This window comes from Lontra canadensis, unplaced genomic scaffold (genome assembly GCF_010015895.1).
Source record: "Lontra canadensis isolate GAN:19392208 unplaced genomic scaffold, GSC_riverotter_1.0 scaffold23, whole genome shotgun sequence".
Lineage (NCBI taxonomy): Eukaryota > Metazoa > Chordata > Mammalia > Carnivora > Mustelidae > Lontra > Lontra canadensis.
The window spans coordinates 1,918,851-1,938,625 of record NW_022631017.1 but is presented as its reverse complement, the minus strand read 5'-3'; the positions used below and the strand labels follow the sequence as shown (position 1 = coordinate 1,938,625).

The 19,775-nt window shown below is 45.1% G+C and overlaps 1 protein-coding gene across 1 annotated transcript in view; it reads right to left on the bottom strand.

Annotated features, from left to right (window-relative positions):
• TNFRSF21 (TNF receptor superfamily member 21) overlaps window positions 1-12,425 on the bottom strand; it is a 66,550-nt gene extending 54,125 nt beyond the window's left edge. Inside the window, exon 1 of the mRNA XM_032861980.1 lies at window positions 12,220-12,425. Within this exon, the coding sequence (XP_032717871.1) occupies window positions 12,220-12,306 (87 nt within the window). The 5' untranslated portion in view covers window positions 12,307-12,425. The remainder of the gene's footprint in view (window positions 1-12,219) is intronic.
• Window positions 12,426-19,775: the final 7,350 nt, after the last annotated feature.

Below are 19,775 nucleotides of genomic sequence, written 5' to 3'. Positions count from 1 at the left end.
ATGATCTACCTGACAAGTCTTTCTTGACTGAATGAATGGATTTTCAGACCATAAATAATCAGAAGCAACAAATTAAAGGGTGATGGCAGAAGAGGTTGCTGGAGTACAGGTATAAGAGTGAGAAAACCAAAGTGTAAGTGTGAGAAAACCAAAATGCCTCCACAGTGTAACCATAATAATTCAAGGGGTAAAGCTGCCTGGCACCCTTCAGTAGAAGGCCAAACAGTGTGTTTCACCTTCAAACACCCTAAGGCCACATCACTGTTTTAACAGAACCATAACTGGTGTACAAGAATTACACTCAGCAGGGTGCTTTCGATGACAAGCACATGTAATGAAGAATTTAAAACATCCCCCCTCATCCTGTAAGAAATGACACTAACTTGTTACTTGTAATTGTGAGAAATATAATGAGATTATTCTTCAGAAGTCATTTATGTTCTGTCCTGGTTTAAACTTCAGTTACTTGGAAAATTTCATTTATCCAAGACAACTGATTTCACGGACAACAATGGATAAACCACTAAATATCAGTGTGCCATCCCAAACTCTACAGGATATAGGAGGGCTCTAAATACTTGTTCAGCAACCAAAAGGTAAACACCAGGACAAAGCAAATTTCAAAAGAAAGAAGAGGTAGCTCTAGAATGACCAGCTATAAAGGCAGGAAGACGGACTGTGAGTTTGCTACAGAAAATGTTTTATGGTGCATAAAACTAATATTTTAAGAGGGATCTCAGTTACAGTGATATTATAACAAAGATAAGGCAAGCAAATTATTCCTGAGACGTGACCATAAAATATGCCCACTGATGATCAAAAGGCAAAAGCCAGGCAGAGCGAGGCACCCCCAGAATATCTGGCTATTTTATTATGAGAATCTCATTAAATTTACAATAACAAGACCCTGACTGCTAGGAGTTCTCCAGATTTGAAGGGAAAAGAGAAGGGTACAAAAAGGAAAACTCCAAGGGTAAAAGCTTCCCCAAAACACAGACCACACTGTTCCTAGGTATGTTATATAAATTTGGTCAGCTCTTGCATTTCCTATTATCTTCCCTGACTTAAAAAAAAAAAAAAAAAAAGTCTTCTGTTGCTAAGGCAAAAGCAGGGACTGCTGTTAATGCCAGAGAATATAAAGAACGCCAAGGCTAGAATGTGCTGACTCCAGGACTGGAAGGAGGCAAGCTCAGGGCGCACTGGAAAAAGGAAAAAAACAGGCACAACTTAACCCAGATGCTGTCTTCCCGGGAACCTGCAATGCAGAGGAGCATGCGCACCCGGCACGGAGTCCTGGGACCACAGACTTCGTCCTTCCGCCCATGCCCACGGCTACTTCTGTAAGCTAAGACCCCCACTTACATGGAGAAGCCACGTTATAAACAAGACAGCGATAAAGCTTTGGGGGAAATACTCTTCTGTGCTCACTAAGAATTTATACAATCTTTCTATAAGCCAAGGCAAAACTACCACCACCAGCCAGCGCAGCAGTTCCGCCAAGAAAGCATCAACAAAACCTCTTTTAGCCTGGCGTGTGCTCGGCAGGCTCTGCCTACCAGGTCCTAGCTGGGCGATGTTGGGGAGTGACCCAACCCGTGTCTTCGTTTCCTCATCAGTAGAGTATAGACAATGGTAATACCCACCCTCCTAAGATTGTTTTCAGAACTATTAAGATAGGTGAAGCACGTGGGACATGCGTGACACAAGTCCCCCCTATAGTTTAGTTATTTCAATGATCACTCCTTCTTAGCATATTACTGTAGTGTAGCTTCATTCCCTTGGGATTAGGCAATCTTTTTTTTTTTTTTTTTTAGATTAGTGTTTTTGTTTGAGAGAGAGTGTGAGAGAGCGAGCAAGAAGCAGACTCCCCACAAAACAGGGACCCCAACTCTGTCTTGATGCCAGGACCCTGGGGTGATGACCTGAGCCCAAAGCAGACCCTTCACTGACTGAGCCACGCAGGTGCGGGGGATTGGGCAATCTTTTAAAACACCCCAATTAAAATGCAAATGTCCAATTCCTGAGAAGTGTATCAGAGACTCCAAATTTATAAAGCTATTGCCCTAAAACATCCCGTACTAGACTTGGAGCATTCTACAAAACAAAACAAAATACAGACTGCATGGTAATGAATTAAAAGACAAACAAGGGCCAAACAACACTTCAAAAAATGGCTTAACAAGGGTGGAGCAGTCAAGCGACTGACTCCGGATTTGGGGTCGGGTCAGGATCTCAGGGTCATGGGATCAAGCCTGGCGCAGGGCTCTGCGCTCAGCGTGGTGTGTGCTTGTCTTTCTCCCTTTGTTCCGCTCTCTGGATCTCTCTCTTTCTCTCAAAAAAAATAAATAAGTAAAACCTTCAAGAAAGGCTTAACACATAACATGTAGCAAATGAGAAAGAACAAGAGAGAAGAAAGGATTTCCTACTGACAAAGTACACTCGAGACAAATGGAGCAGAATCTCAGCAAGCACTTTCCGGAGTGAGTTTTCCTGACTGAGTCCCACAGGATGCTGAGGACCCCTGGTACAAACACTGTCGAACACACTCCCCCCACATGCCTGCGCTTTTATAGCCCGCAAGCTAAGAATGACTTTTACATTTTAAACAGTTGCAGCAGGGGGTGGGAATCAAACGAAGAATAAAATTTGGGGACACGTGTCAATCTGAAATTCAGATTCCGGGCTCCACAAATAAAATTTTATTGGAACACAGCCACGCCCCTTCTTTTAGGTACTGCCCAGCGCAGTGTTCAAAGTACAAAGGAGGAGGTGAGCAGTTTCCACAGAGATCACATGGCCCGCAAAGTCAAAAATACTACCTAACTCTTTACAGATAAATTCTACCAAGCCCTGGCCTACAAGTTGAGGAAAGGCTTTTGATGGTAGCCCTCAGAGAGGCACAATTAACATTAGCTGTTAAGGGGCTGATAGCTCCAGGAGGCCCAGCAGGGGAGCTGCAGAAAACAGTGACTTTGTTGAATCCGGCATCTCCCCAGCGTATTTGGCCATGCGATCCTCTACTTGTGCAAGATGTATGAACAATCCTGCAGAACACGCGGACCCAGCTTCCACCACCAACACAATGGGGACGGCCAGAAAAGTCAACGAACCCAACATTAAAAAGATCAGGACCTACTTTAAAAAAATGTATATCCTATACAGCTACTAAAAGCTTATTACAAAAATGTTCAGGAGGTTAACATAAATTCCACTCAATAGTTGAGACAAAGGGTGATGTGAGTAATCACAAAGGTAATTATCACATGGATAAACTTAGGACATCCCTAGCAACTCCTGAGATGTACATGGGCACAACCAAGGACCCTTACCTATCTATATTAAAGCAGCCTAAATAAATGAAAATGATAAACTCCAATGCTGGCAGCCTTGTGGGTTAGAAGGCACATTTATGGTTCCTGGTGGCAGTCTAAATTAATTCAGTCTTTCTAAAAACAATCTGGCAATGTGCTGCTAGAGCCATAAAACCATTCATTCATTTCCCGTGACCCAGCATCCATTTTGGGCAATATACCCCAAAATACCTCACTTCTGGGAACAACCCAAAAGGCAAACGAGCAAGTGATCTGTACAGAGACAACTTCATCAGTGCTGCCAGCCTGCAGAACAATGACAACAACCCAAGTGTCCTACAAGAGCAGGATGGCTCCACACACCCACCGCCAACCCGGGGAAGAGGGCATGGCAGGCCTGAAGCTTGAACTGCAGTAATCACAGGCACCTCAAATTACTAACACGCATGCAAACTCTGGGGTCCCCAAGCCCACCCACCCTTTCCCCAGCTTTGGCCTTCATAGTAATCAGACCACCAGCTCAGGAACCAGGGAGTCAGCCTTGACTAGCGAGTGAAAGTGGTCATGCTCTCCCTCAACTCCTGCCCTCTCACGTCTCACCAGCAGTAGACCTTGTTCAAAACCTTTAAAATCTATCTAGTAATCCCCACCTTCACTGCCACTCCCCACAGAACCATCATCTCCCCCCACTCTGAGCTAACTGCACAAGAATTCAATTGGCCTCCTGCATCTCCACTTCCCCTTCCAAATCCATTCTCCACAGAACTGCCAGAGTGATCTTAAAAAAAAAAAAAAAAAAAAAATCTCTTTAAAACCATATTATAGGGGCGCCTGGGTGGCTCAGTTGGTGAAGCATCTGCCTTCGGCTCAGGTCATGATCCAGGGTCCTGGGATAGAGCCCTGCATCAGGCTCTCTGCTCTGTAGGGAGCCAGCTTCCCCCTCCCCCTCTGCCTGCCTTTCTGCCTACTTGTGATCTCTCTCTCCCTGCCAAACAAATAAAATCTCTAAAAAAAAAAACAACAACAACAACAACAACAAAAAAACCTTGAAAAAATAAAATAAAAATAAAAATAAAATCATATTATAACCTTGCCTACAATTGTACACCCAACAACATCCTGACATGTTCAGGCCTCTAAAAGGCTTGTCCTATCTGGCCCCTGCCTACTGCGCAACTTCAATACACAGTCCTTTTGCCCCCATTTGCTGAGCTCCAACCGCGGTGGCCTTCTTTCTATTCTCTGAGCATGTAGGTTCTGGCCCACTGCACATGCTGTTCCTTCTCACTGGCGTACTCTTCCTTCTGCTCTTCTAGAACATCACCCTTTCTCTCATCCCCGATAAACTATTAACTCCAAAAGGGAAGGACCACGAGTGGCCTTTTACCATCATATACCCGAAGTCTAGCAATGCCTGACATTTTGCGAAGTAATTTAGCAATGCACCAGAAATACTTATTAAACTGAATGAAAAATATATCTCTGTAAGATAAAATAGCTACATAAAGAAAAGCAGCAAGCTTTTTCTTGCTACAAGCTACACACTACAAGCAAGCATGTAGACATTAGTTTTTACCATACACAAATGTTTGTGTAGTGTCAAAGAATAAAAATGAATGGGAAGAGAAATCCATATCCACTAGGTTCTTCTAGTTGCCAATTTGCTTGAGTTTAAAATGTTCTTTGTTAATAACTCAAATACCCTTCAGCTGTAGCTCAAAGTATTGAGATGTAGCTCAAGATCCAACTACCTTTAACCTGTCTAGAATGAATGAACAGTTAGTTTAGAGCAAGATTCTTCTGGAATTCATTCAGCGATCATTTATTGCTTAACTAGTATGCGTCAGGGCATCAAGCCAAAAACACGAAGATGAATAGCACATTGTATGTTGTCTTTAAGAAGCTGAAATGGGGATAACGATATCGGCCTTGAGCATTCCAGATGAGGAATGAAGCATCCAAACCTTGTCTAATTTGGTATTTTTCTCCTAGACCAGATACACAAGATTCAAACCAAAAAGGAGAGAGGAGCCATGGACTCCCAGAAGTAAAGGAAGAGCAAGGAGTGAATAATAACCAGTTAAATTATTCTGGAAACCTATCACCATGTGCCTTTGGATCTCCTCCACCTCCTGCCCTCCATTTCTCTTAATCCTGGTTACGCTGACCTGGCCATACCTAGGATGAAGTCAAATAATAGTCTGGTCTCATGTGTTCCTTGGGAAAGCAGAATTCCATCCTCTTTCCCAGAACCAATGATTAAGTTTCTTCTCACTCTTTGCCTTTCTTTAGTCTGCTCAGCATCTGCAATCTAGGAAGAGACAAGTTTAAAAGCCTGCTGACAAGAACGCTAATAAACCATGCACAAAAACATGACTTATGGGACCAAGCACATCGGGCCGTCAGACCAGTTTCTATGAGACCCCAAAAGTTAACAAAGTAAATACTAGTAACAGATGAGACAAACGTATGCTCTAATCCCATACAAATAATCAGGCTGGCAGCAAAGAAAGCCCTACCCCGGTCGTCAAATTCTCAGGAGAAGTGAGGGAAAACTCCTTGCTAAGCAGAACCCATGTCACACTGTTACTCACTAAGCAAATATTTTTTCAAAATGACCCAACTAGCAGGCAAGCAAAGCATCCATTCCCTATTTTTAACCTTTCAATTTGCAAGAGTATCTTTCCATCTTCACCATGGCACCACTGCCTGTCAGAGTCACACCATAGGAAAATGCTTGCCAGTGGCTCCACACCCTCGGCTTTCAATCCGCACCCGCAGGTTGCTCTCCCTTACAGAATTGGCTCCTCTGGCTAAACTTCCAGGCGCCATCATGGAGGCGAACTGCTTCCCAGGGAGAAAGGGAATGTTCAGCTTTCAGGTAAAATCAGCCCCTTAACAAGAAACAAAATTCCAGGGGCACATGGGTGGCTCAGTCGGTTAAGCATCTGCCTTCAGCTCAGGTCAGGATCTTCGGGTCCAGGCATGGAGCCTTGCATTGGGCTCCCTGCTCAGCAGGGAGTCTATTTCTCCCTCGCCTTCTGCCCCTCCCCCCACTTGCGATCTCTCTGGTTCCTGCACTCGCACTCTCTCTCTCTCTCAAACAAATAAATAAAATCTAAAAAAAAAAAAAAAAGAAAATGAAAAAGGAAAAAAAAAATCCAGTAAATTAAGGTTATTTGTCTCCTCCCACAACTTGGCAGAAAAAAAGCAATGTATATCAAGCCCCTGGGACCTAGATGTGAATCCTCTCTCTGGAAGCTGCTGATTGCTTAACTGACTCCTCTTATACCTCAAACCCTCATCTACCAAATGGGGTGAATACCATTACATCATGGACTTGAAAGATTTACAGGGATCCTTTGTAGAAGGTATTCAACACAATGTCAGTGGTAAGGACTCAATTAATACGAGCTCAGTAATTCAATATAAATGATTAATATTAACAGCCATTAATATTCCTCCCTTCTGGGCTTCTGTTCGAAAGCCCTCTTGAATCTACAGTGGCTCTCATGTGATCCAGGACTCATAGACTCACTCCTCCCCTTCCTCCTAAAGCCATTAAATTCATGTTTCTTCTCCCAAAACGGATCTGCATACAGCTCCAAGCCGTGGATCTGCCAAGCCCTTCCGTTGGCAGAAGAGCAACGGGAAAATTCTGTAAAGATCAGAGAATGAGCCTTGTTAGGACTTCACTTACCAAGCCCCCGCTCTTTTTCTGTGGATTTGGTTTTGTTCTTTAGTTTAGAACAAAGCCTTTGACACAAATTTCAAATCTTCTAAAGAGGAGATGGGGCTCCATTTAGCTCGGTGGCTGACTCCTCCCCTCCACCAGGCCCAGCCTCCCCCTGCCTGAGGTCACTCTGAGCAAACCTTCCCACCACTGTAAGGGTCAGTCTCTACCTTCCACGTGCTGTCATCTGTTGGGGAGGGGGAGGAATCTGGATAGCCAGAATCCAGGAAGATTGGACCATTCCTGGCGGCCTTTCCCCCTCTGAAGAATGAGGTCAACAGCCTCGTATCACTGAAACCACAGCTTTGAATCAACAGCCTGAATATGAGTGCGCTCCACCTCCCTGCAGCGCCAAGGTGAACACACGCTCCCTGACATCTGCCAGGTGCCTCCCTGCTTCTAACCTCTGCCCGGCTCCTCGCCCCTGGGCTCGGCCTGGAAATGGAAGCTGGGGGCAAAGCCAGATGGCTACAAGCATTCAAGCCAATTTAGGATTCTTTGTTTATTTTTTGGTATTTGACAAATACAAACACTGGGGTAAGGCCCATATTTATTCATGATTTGCACCCCCATTCCTAACAAAAACAAACAAACAACAAAAAAATCAAAGCTCAATAGCCACGATCCCAGCAGCACCAAAACCCAGTGTCCTCACGCCAAACGGGGATTCAATTTTGGGGGATAAATTGACTCCTATATTAAGGCTTCAGGTTTCATTCCATCAAACACACGAATCTGCGCCTGATGGTCCAGACTGAATCAGCTTCAAATGGCCATCGGGCACATGCCCAAAGGCGATGACATACTCAGGGCTCCTTCTGTCACAGAAGAGCAAGCATCTGAGTTTTCCAGGAAGTTGCCGGTGACCCGGCCTCCGCAGAATTTGCCAGGCCTGTTTGGGGGAAGAAGGCCAACAGCATTGAGGGCTTACTGGAAAACAGACATCGCCACTTACGCAGTAAAAAGTCACTCAATTCATGTGGGCTCCTGAATAGCCTGGTGACGCTTCTGACCATTTCCCAGCATCAATCAGTCAATCAGTCAAGGTTCCTTAAGTCAATTATGCTTTAAAAAGGGCCAGCAGAGTACAAAACCAATTTACAGCTTGTCTATGGAGTCACCAAAGAAGCTTTACCCTTCATCTTCGCAGATGGGAGTCAAAGGTACAGTTCAAGTGTGATGTCTCCATATTCTGATCTATGATGCACTAATCACACAGACCACCTGTTACTTAGGTGGTCTTAGGTGGTCCTTGCCTCTATCCAATCAGGCACACCTGGAGGCACCTTCTGCGCCCAGTCCTGAAAACAGGGCATTAACCCTTTGGACCACATCAAGCTTGCTTGCCTTTGTGCAAATGTGGTCACACTAAAATATGTCCTTTAGCTGGTTGGTGGATCTACATCTATTCAGTCTCGGGTTTTTTCTTCAATGTAAAGTAGTATAATATACATTCCATCCCAAGGAATTTTTTTTTCATGCTGATTTGGTTTGATTGTGTATTTGACTTACACTGGAGGTCTGTGGGTTTGGGGCTAGCTCTGGGCTAGTTTAGTTAATTCGAAAGCTTGATCCTCCACGTTTTGGCAACAGGGATGGCGGCTTCATGGCATAAGATAGAAACCCTGCATTCCAGTACATGTCAGCCCTCCCTATTCTGAGTATAAGTGGCTTTCCCTACCAATGCTAGTGCATGTTATTCTGAGATTCGGGAAGGTTTTTCTTCTGCCAGCTTTCAAATTAACTAAACTAGCCCAGAGCTACTGTAAGTAGTTTAAAGATTTTAACATCAACCACATATTGTATTTTACTTTGAATACATTCATCCACTGATTCCATATCAGCTCATGAAACCCAACTGCCCCCCCGTGATAGCCAGGTACGTTTTACATACCATAAAAACTGTGCCTGTGGGGCAAGATCCAAATCCTAATTCATCCCTGGGTTCCCACTGCCTAGTACAGTGCCCCTGTCGGGAGTGGGTGCTCAGCGTAGGTTTGCGAACATGGGACTTTATCCATATGGTTCCCTTCTCTTCGGACTGCCTCACTGCCAACACTCTGTGGGTCCAGGCAAAGCAAGCTCCCTAGGGGCAAGAGGCATCTGAGAGTGTCCTGTCATTCTGGACAGCCTTTCTAGGGCATTTCTGAGAACTGACACAAACTTAGAGGCTTCCCTTATCTCCCCTCCAGACTTTTGGCCTGGAACACATAAGTTTTTATGTTTCCATTCGTGGTTTACTTCCCAGTATCATGCAGACACCCCAACTCATCGGAAACAGAAGTACGAGGAGCAAGAACACTTTCTTCCAAAAGCACTCATGTAATTCTCATCAATATTCTGCAACAAACCAAACCACCAGTCTCAACTTTGCTCCAGTGAGCCTTCTCTGCCCTTACATTTCATCGTCTAGCAATTTGGAGTTGTGAAATAGGCAATGTGGCACAGGAGGGAGCAAGGGCATGAGCTGAAGAGTCAGGTGCTCTCGGCTCCCGGCCCGAGAGTCATCACTGGCGAGCTGTGTGGCCAGTAACAAAGCAATGAAGTCTGCCCAGCCTACATCTTCTCATCTGTGAAATGGAGATAACACTTTCCTGCTTCACAGAGATGTTGGAAGTAAATGAGATACTGTATATAAAGCACAGTTATATGCTGACACATAGTAATATATATATGTATATATATATGGCAATATATGTTAGGTAGCATGTGTTTTTTTAAAGTTTATTAAAACCATATGAAAGTTCTCTTTCATACAGTTAGCTGGTTGTCACGAGAAAAAAGTGTCAAAAATGATGACAATAACAAATATTGTCACAAAAAAGGAAATACTTGAAAAACGATGGTAACTGGAAGCCATAATAAACAGGACATTTTATTGAGTTTTTTTTTTTTTTTTAATCTAACTGTAATAGATGGGTAGGGCACTAACGTCCCTGCTATCCCGCGGTGTTCTGAGTACTTGCCCTATTTAGCTGGGCTCCAGTGCCTGGTGTCTGTCATTTTCACATGGCTAAGAATCCCAGTGGGATAAATAATCCTTATACCAATATCATGATAGCATCGTTTTATACATGAACAATGTCTATCCTGAGGACTGGAGCTTGTAGACTGGGGATGGAAAAAAGAAAAGACATTGCCTCCCCATCCTGGTTACATCAAGGTTACAGCAAAATCCCTGGTGATCCCTGGTACATCCTCTCCATCACCCTTCAGGACAACAGGATCAACCCCAAAGCATTCCATGGACTGAAGTAGAGCCTTTCTATTAGTTAGCAGGAGAAGGAGGACTCTTATATTAGTTAACAACGTGAGATTGCCTCTAAGCTCCATTACAAATTTCATTTCTTAAAAAAGACAGCGAAACTTAAATTCTCAGGTCTTTAGTTGCAAACCCAGTGCACAATTTTTCAATAAACTGAGTTTAATGATTTCAGAAAAGGAACTGAGCTCTTTCTCAGTTGGTTAAAGCAACCTACACTTTCTTACATGGAGACTTTACTTTGGAACATCTACCTCATGCTCAATTGTAAAATGAATGAAATATCACACTGACTTAGGATTTAATCTAGGATTACACTTTGTAGGGCATGTAATGATCAGATATTTAGAGGAACTGGATAGGCATGGGTGGGGGGCGGGGTGCAGGTAGAGTAGTAGATGGAAGGAGGAAACTCAAGGATTGATTTAACTCCACTGATGTTAGGGTCATGGACTGAAATGGGTTTCTCTACACACCAACATTGTCAATCCAGATGCATTACTAGAAGACACTCCCCACTTACTGTTCAGCAGCCCCCCAGACTTGTTTCAAGGATACAGATCTTGACTTTGCCATTACTATAAATGGGCAAGAAAGTCTCTGAAAGGCGACTGGGACTTGCCTCATTATAAATGCTAACAGCACCAAAGTTTTCTTTAGTCTCTCTTTCCCCCTTAAAACCCACACTCACACAGGGAACCAGAGCGTCTGTAGGATGAATTCCCAGGCCATAGCAACTGCAATGCCCTGGGATCTAAGAGATCTTGGCTGACCAGGCATTAAGCCCTTTTTGGGAAGGAGACAGCAAGCCTGCCTTTCCCTTACACAGCCCTGCCGTGAAAATAGGCTCTTGTCTTTTGTTTTTGTGTGAGTTTCAGCTAAGAATCTCTGTTCTCCCTGCAGAGAAACATAGGCATGGGAAGCTTATGGTGGCTTAAGGGTTTGATCTCATATAAATTTTCTTCCACTTAACCCGGACCCTCCCCTCTAACTTTAAGAAAGGGGAAAGGATCTGGGGGAAGTTGGGGATAAGTTCTGGGTCAAGGGTGGTTTCAGGCTTTGACCAGGTAGGTAAGTGAGGGAGGACGAGGCAGAGGGTACGCCTTATAACTAAATGCACCTTGGGTGCTTAAGAAGGAACCTGTTCCACTTTGCAGGGTCACCTGCCTGGCCACAGGTAAAGAAGGGATAGGACAGACTGGAGAAATTCATCTTCCTTTATGTAGAGCCCTCTCCCCCTCCCCCCACTCAAGGGCCCGCGTGCTGGCTGGCTGGCAGCCGGCGCTTTGGAGGCGCCTGAGAGTGGGTCTAAGGGTTCTTTTCTTGGCGTGCAGAAACTGGGACCCACCCGAGCCAAGGAGGCGAGGTGGGGGAGGGGCTGTGCGCCCTGCTCGGGAATGCACCGCGCGGGCGCTCCCGGGTCCCCTGCAGCAGGCGCGCACCGGTACCACTCTCCCACTGCGGTAGCATCCCGACATGACACTGCAGCTGCAACAAAGCGGCGGTCGCCGCCAGCCCTCGCAGCCCCGCACCGCAGCTCCGGCCCCGCACCACGCGGAGTGGGTAGCGGCCGGTGGCTGTGGGGTTGTGTGGAGGGGGGTGGGGGCACCAGAGGTCCGAGTAGGGGGGAAAGCTCTGAAATGCGCAGGAAGCCAGCTGGCCACCTCTAGCGCCTCCTCCAGCGCAGCCAGACTGCAAGGAAAACAGTTCGCCAACGTTCCAGAGTCCCGGCTGAGTCCGGTGGCTCCCCCAAACGACCCGGATACCTTCCCGGGTGGCAAGCCCACCCACCCCCCACCCCAGCCGGGTCGACCCCGCGCCTCCCGCAGCCCGGGCCCGGGGACCCGCCCCGCTCCCAGAGAGCGGCGCCTTCGGCTGCGGCGCGGCCATCCCCGGTCCCCCAGCGCGCTCACCAGGAAAAGCGAGCCCGCGATCATCGTAGCTCCGGCGACGCGGCTGCAGGAGGCGAGGGCGGTGCTGCTGCTCGCGGAGGTCCCCATGGCTGAGCCCGGGGCTCGCAGGGGCGCCCGGGGCGCGTGGCCCCCGGGCAGCTGGAGTCGGCGGCTGCTTCTGCCCAGCGCCGCATCCACCGCCGCCTCCCGGGCCGGGAGCCCATCTACCTCCAACACCCCATGTGCACTGCGGCAGCCGGGCGGCCGGGCAGAGGAGGGAGGCGGCGAGGGAGGCTCCGGGGGCGCTCAGCACCTGCCCAGCGGTGCGGCCGCCCGGGCGGAGAGAGGCAGCGGCCGCTGCAGCCCGCGCCTCCCCGTGCTCTCCTCCGACAGCGGCTGCGGAGAACCAGGGAGGAGGGCTGGGCGCGGGAGAGCAAAGGAACAACTTCCCATAGCGAAGCCTCCAGCCACTGCCAACCACCCTCCACCGCTGCCCAGACCGGCCGGCGAGGGACTGAGTCGGGTGGCCGCGGGGCGCGGGGACACACGTGGTGGCGCCGAAGGGGCGGGGGATCGGCCCTTTGTGATGTCACCCGGGAGGAGGCCGGGCTCTTTGTGCGATCGAACTGGGAAGGCGTTCCAGGTAGAGCGAGGAGGGAGAGGGTGCCCCTTGGCGTTGGCTGAAGAAATTGCAGCTGCTTTTTGACCCAGGCAAGCCGCTGCGGAGGAATGCATGCCCCTGACCCAAATTTACTTATTTTTTCTAACATGATTCTTAGTAAATTATTTCTGCGACAGGCACCGTTCTGCTGTTTTTGACGACAGTGATTAAAAACAGCCAACGACCATGGAACACCTAGATCAGAGGCGTGCCAAAATTATACCAGTGACTTAGTTCTCGAACCTGGCTGCCCTTTTGAATAACCTAGAGGGTTGAAAACATGTGTATGTATGAATAGACCCACCCCAGAGATTCTAATTTAATCGAAAATGTGGTGTGGTCTGAGCATCGGGATTTTTAAAGGTTCTCGGGGTGATTTTTAATATAGAGAGAAGTTTGAAAACTTCTAGGCTAATAAATGCAGTTAAGGAAATCCAGACTGAGAGTTCCAAACTCAGAGGCCCTGGAATTGGGTCCGTGGGTGGTCTTCAAGAGGCCTTGGAAATCTTTGAAATGTATGGGCAGGTGCATCTTTCTAATTAAGGATCCAGTGTTTTGAATCTGATTATCACAGAGATTAAAAAAAAAAAAAATTCTTCTCCCCAAACAGTGTTAAAAATTTTTGAGTTGAGTTTCAAATGCCTTTGTGTGTTGTGGGCGGGTGGAAAGTACGTTAGCACCCTGCTTCAGACGTAAGAACAAGCAGAACATTATCCTGGCTGGTTGACATCTCCTACATTTCTGAATGTGAGCGAGCACCTGACATCCTTTTCTTTGTTTCACCTGTAGGGAGTCAGTCCCCTGTCTGTGACTACCATGTCTGGGACAGTGGTATCTATCATCTAGCTTCTGACCCTTCAGAGTATGCTATATTGAAATTACCACTTTCACCATGTCAGTTCCCCAGTCCTTCGTGAGCCTTGGTGGTGCGGGGCTTATTCCAGCTTTCTCGACCCTATTTCAAGATAAACATACTTTCTCAGTTACCTGTTTCAAGACTCACTATCCAGTACTCCTGAAGATAACCTTCTATTAAATACAAGTGTGAACTATTCATTTTCTGATGAATATATTTGCTTTGGTCTTTGTTCTGTGCATGCTTTGAAGATAATAAAAATATGAAAATTTATTCCAACCTTTTATTTCAAACATCTATTAGTAAAGAAAATGATTATCCATAAATATTGGAGGTGGGCGATCGCCATAATATATCAAAAATTCTCCTCGTTGCTCCTTTTCTATATCCCTTCCGCCTCTTACTTATACACGAGCCTCATGATTGGTATCCCTGCTTCTGGTTTTGCCCGGACCTCTCAGTTCTGCAGTAAATCTCTTCTTCACACCCTAAGGAAAATGAGCTTTTTACAACCCGTCTGATCATGTCATTCCCTTGCCGAAAGCCCAACAAAGAACCCTCATTATACCCAATTTGAAGTTCAAAGTCCTAATAAAACTATTCATATTCTGAACTCTGGTTATGACTCAACCCTCGCCACTGCCACAAGGTTGAGTAAACATCACAAATATGACACACAGAGCCTTTACTTCCTATATCCAGCTCAGTTTTCTATCCCCATTGCTGCCAAGCCTTACAGACCCCAAGGTCGGCATAGCAATCCCCTTAGATCACTGTATTTCTTGACTACGTCGTCCCTGTGATTCTTCCAGACCTTTGTTAGGTGTTGTTTTCTTTTCATTTCCCCTCCTCTGCTTTGGAATTCCAATGAATCCACCCTTTACGACCAAGCTCAAGCGGTACTTCATCTAGGAGCTTCCGTGATGCCCTCTTTTCACCTTCTCTACCCTCACTTGGAAAGACTTAGTTGTTTGTACCTCTCGTTTTTTTCCCAGATGGCTCTGTTACAGCATGTATGACATTATACTATAGTTCGCTTACCTCTCCATGTCCCTACCCAAATCTTGAGCTCTTTGTGGCCAAAGTCTTTATCTTAATCATCTTCAAATCTCCATAGCCATAGTCAAGATTCAAGATATTTACCTAACTCAGTAAATATTGGTTCAGTGAAACAAACTTGGAAAAGTTGACAAGCAGCAGAATAGTTAACACACCTGATTGTACATTTTCCTTTTCCAAGTCTTAATTTAAACATCCTGAGTTGTTGGATGCAACAATAGGTATAATCTCGTATATTATCAAAACACCATGTCCCATAGTTAGGTTAAATACTTTGTCCGCAGCTCTGTTTCCTTCAAAAATTCATTTACGAGCTTGCTGTTCGTTCTTTGGCCTATGAAGGCATTTCAGCCATTCAGCAACAGATTACAAGATTAAGTGCATGAGCATGAGTTTGATCAGGTCTCCATGGTGACATTCTACAAAGAAGGCACTCTTGGATAAGATCAAATGGGAATAGACTTGCAAAGTAGACACTGTTACAGAAGCTTCCTTCTCTCTTGGATGATAAGAGAGGGATGATTTGAAAAATAAAATAGACAATCCTTTGAAGGTATGACAACTTAGTCTTACTCCCAAGAACAGTGAAGTGATTAAGTTAGTTCATGTCCCTAAAAGAGAGAATGTCGGCACTGGGAAAAATGGGACTCACCTTGAATTGCCCATTGTCCATGCACCTTAGGAGTCCATGCCTATAATATCTTCATTTTGCCATAAGCTTTTTTTAAAAATAATTTTTCAGTTCATGTGAAAGTTGCTAAGAAAGTTTAATAGTTTTATATCTAATTTTTGTATTTTATACTTATAATATTATATAATTTTAGATATATATTATATGTATTTGTTAAATATATTTATATTTTTATATTTAAAATTTACTAGTTTAATCGAAAGACAATGGGTTTGGGGCACCTGGGTGACTCAGTGGGTTAAGCCTCTGCCTTCAGCTCAGGTCATGATCTCAGGGTCCTGGGATCAAGTCTCACATCGGGCTCTCTACTTGGCAGGGAGCCTGCTTCCTCCAATCTCTCTCTCTGCCTACTTGTGATCTCTCTCTGTCAAATAAATAAATAAAATCTTAAAAAAAAAAATAGGTTTGAGGAGTCACCAGATATAGGCTCAAATCTGTTATACCACTTACTAATTGGGTGGGTATGAGAAAGTACTTCAATCTTTTTGAGATTTTCCAGTAATAAGATATAAAAACTATCTCACAGTGGTGATATGAGGAATAAATGGAATAAAATGTGTAAAATTCCTAACACAGTGCTTTTCCTTTAGTATGTACTCAATAAATCAACTCCCCTTCTCCAGTCCCCTTTTGAGAGGATAATCTTCCACAAACTATTCTAATTACAGAAAGGTGGGGAAGTGTAATATTTCTTCATAGACACATTAGAATTTAGGGTTAGAACAGATTTTTTTTTAAATTGCTTATTCTGATATAATTCAATGTAGTGTCAAGAAAGGAACAACAGGCAATCTGACTCCTGGGCTTGGTTCTGGCATTAGCCAGCTGTATAAATTTGGACAAGGCACTGCACTGTTCTGTGTCTGTTTGGGTTTGTTTAAGCTTCCTGATGTGCAAAATGATAAAGATGGACTAAGTGATCATTTGTGGTTCTCTCGACTACCAAAGTCCTAGGATTCTTTTTTAAGATTTTTATTTATTTATTTAAAATTTTATTATTTATTTGACAGACGGAGATCACAAGTAGGCAGAGAAGCAGGCAGAAAGAGAGGCGGAAGCAGACTCCCCGCTAAGCAGAGATCCTGAGGTGGGGCTCAATCCCAGGACCCTGAGATCATGACCTGAGCAGAAGGCAGAGGCTTTAACCCACTGAGCCACCCAGGCACCCCAAAGTCCTGGGATTCTAATTGGCTCCAAGAACATATCTTCTCTTGGCCCAGAGGGGTTCAAGTTGTTTGAAGTCTGAAAACGTGGAAGATTGAAGAAGAAAGTATTTGGGGAGGATGACGTCGGATCTGATGTGGGGAGGTGTGGGAGGATCATGTTGGAGCACAATTCGCTTCTGTTCAGGAGTTGCTCGTCCATTTTGGGATTTATCAAGTCACCAGCTTCTCACCTTTCCTCACTTGCTCGCTCTCTGCCTGACCTTTCACCCACTCGGTGACCAAATCCTTACGGTGAGCAGGCTCTGTGACGGCGATCAGGCTTCTCTTTTTTCTTCTCTTTCCCTCCAATCCTCTCCCTGCACCTCGGCCCCTTCACCCTCACCTGACCATCTTGCTGATGATGGTTCTGCAGTGTGAGCTTTCTCTGATCCCTTCTCCGTGAGCCTGAATGGTCCTCCGACTTCACCTCTTTTTCTTTCCTTACCTCCTTTTCACCGCTTGAAGCACCTGTCCTTGCCAAGGCTGATGCCCCTGTTCATGGTCTTGAGTTCCCCTTTTTGGCCTCTTAAATCATCACTCTTTCTCCCCCTGCTTCTCAAAAATCTCTCTTTTCTGGTTTTCCCCACCCCATAATATCCAAGGACCTTCATCCTTAAGTACATAAATAAAGTAAGTAAATGTATAAACAAATAAAGAAACCTTTTCATTTCTGCATTTCTTTCCTGAATAAACCAATGCCTCTTTGTGCAATCCCTGTTTTTGTTACCTGCACCACATTTTTCTCATCCACAGGCATGGATTCCCAAACCGTCCCTGACTCCTCCTCCTCTTTGCCTTCTCTCTCCCACCTCCCAACCTTCCTATCTGCTTTGCTGCTAAGACCTGTACTTTAACAAAGTCTCTTTCGTCTTTGCATCTATTTCCATTTCTCTCTACAAACAATCTAATCGAAGTTTTTAACATCTTGGCTTAGATGAACTAATTAGTTTGATTATTGGCCTACTTCTCTTTAGCTCATCTGCCCAACACTCTTACACACCATGGCCAAAGTCTACTTCTTTTAAACCACGGGTTTTGTTACTCCTCACATCTGCTGAAGAACAATCAATGGCTCCCCATTGATTGAAAAATTAAGTATAAAATTTTTGTTTAGGGGCACCTGGGTGGCTCAGTGGGTTAAGCTTCTGCCTTCAGCTCAGGTCATGATCTCAGGGTCCTGGGATTGAGTCCCACATCGGGCTCTCTGCTCGGCAGGGAGACTGCTTCCTCCTCTCTCTCTCTCTCTCTCTCTCTGCCTGCCTCTCTGCCTACCTGTGATCTCTCTCTGTCAAATAAATAAAATCTTTAAAAAAAAATTTTTTTTTGTTTAGGCTTTAAGCTCTCTACAGTATGGCCTCAACCTCCCTTTTCTGCATCATCCTCCAGCACTCCCTTAGTTATGGAGAATAAGAACTTCTCATGTTCCTAGCACACACCACACATTTTCCTAAGTAATTTTGTGGAGTGCATTTTCTCTGCCTGGAATCTCTACCATTTGAAATCATCAATCAAGACTCATCTTAATGTTTTGCCTCTGTTATTTAATTCCATCCAGTTCAGCAAACATCTATTGAGGACTATGTTCAATGCATTATGCTAGGCAAAGTAAGTCATACAACGTATGACAAAGTAAGTCATACAATAAAAGTGACTTCTGCCTTCAAGGGGTGACACTTATTGAAAGACGGGAAGTATATAAATACGTTCAGATTTTGACACTCTGCCTTAAATACGTTCAGATTTTGACACTCTGCCTTAAATACCTAGCCAGAGCCGGGCACACAGATTATGCAATGCATGTTCGCTGAATGGCTACATAATTGTTATATTAGATGCAAATGTAGAGTGTCAGTAAAGTATAAGAAAGTTTCATTTCAAGTGGGAGCCCATCTGGGAAAGGCCTACAGAAAGAGTCAGATTTCCGGCAGAGGGAAACCCTGCAACGTAGTGGCTACCATCCAACACAAAGTTAGATTACCTGCTTTTGTCCTGAAGTCCATTTGCCAGTTAAAGGGAGCCTGAGGAAAGCAGACTTCTCTCCCCTGAAGATTCCCACCTTGCTTCCTGGGCCAGCCCTCTCTACAGAGGCCTTTATAGCATCTTGCCTCTTCCTAGCCTCCCTGCACTTCCCCAAACCTTTCTAAGGTCTATCTTAAGAGAACCCCAAATTATTTTGCATGGAAAAATCTATACATCCTAAGGCAGAAATCTTTCACTTTTTATGTACAGCCCTTTAGTTTCCTTTGCTTTGAGACCGAGAACCTTGCCTTTCAATCGGACATTTTGCAAAATGAAGGAGCAGTTTTCTCCTTTTGCCAACTTCAAAAGGAGAAACATGATTCCATTTATGATGGGACCAGAGACAGGGTTTGGGCACTGTAATCAAAGTGACACTGACAGTCAGCAACATGTATTGAATACTTCGCATGTACCAGATGCCACAGAAGCCCTTCCCATGCATTATTTCCTTTGATACATACAGCAGACTTCTGGGGTATGTATTACTGATATCATTATCCCCTTGTTGTTGTTGTTGTTGTTTTAAGATTTTATTTATCTATTTGAAGAGAGCAGAGTGAGAAAGAGAGACAGTCCAAGCAACAGGAAGGGGCAGAGGGAGAAACAGACTCTACGCTGAGGAGGGAGCCTGACCCTCAGGGCTCTATTCCAGGACCCTGGGATCATGACCTGAGCTAAGGGCAGATGCTTAGCCACCTGAGCCACCCAGGAGCCCCTCATCATCCATCTGTACCAATTGGCAAATTGGGTCTTATAGAGCTTCTGTAATTGCCTGTGGTCACATACTCAGACATTGGTGGACACAGGATTTGAACCCAAGTCTTATGGCTTCATAGCTCACCCGCTTAGCCAATACATAGATTATCTCACTAGAATAGGTTGTTGGTTGTAGAAAATCGCTTGGATAAACAGACACTGTAGCACGTCTCTTGGGCTATTCTTTCAGCTTCTATAAATGATAAGGGCAGCATTAACTTCATCCAGAGAAAACTGGATCCAGGGTCATTTAAGCGATGGAAATGTCAGTAATATGATCCCATATCCCAATTCCCCACCCCACACACACCCTGCCTCACCCCTTCAAAG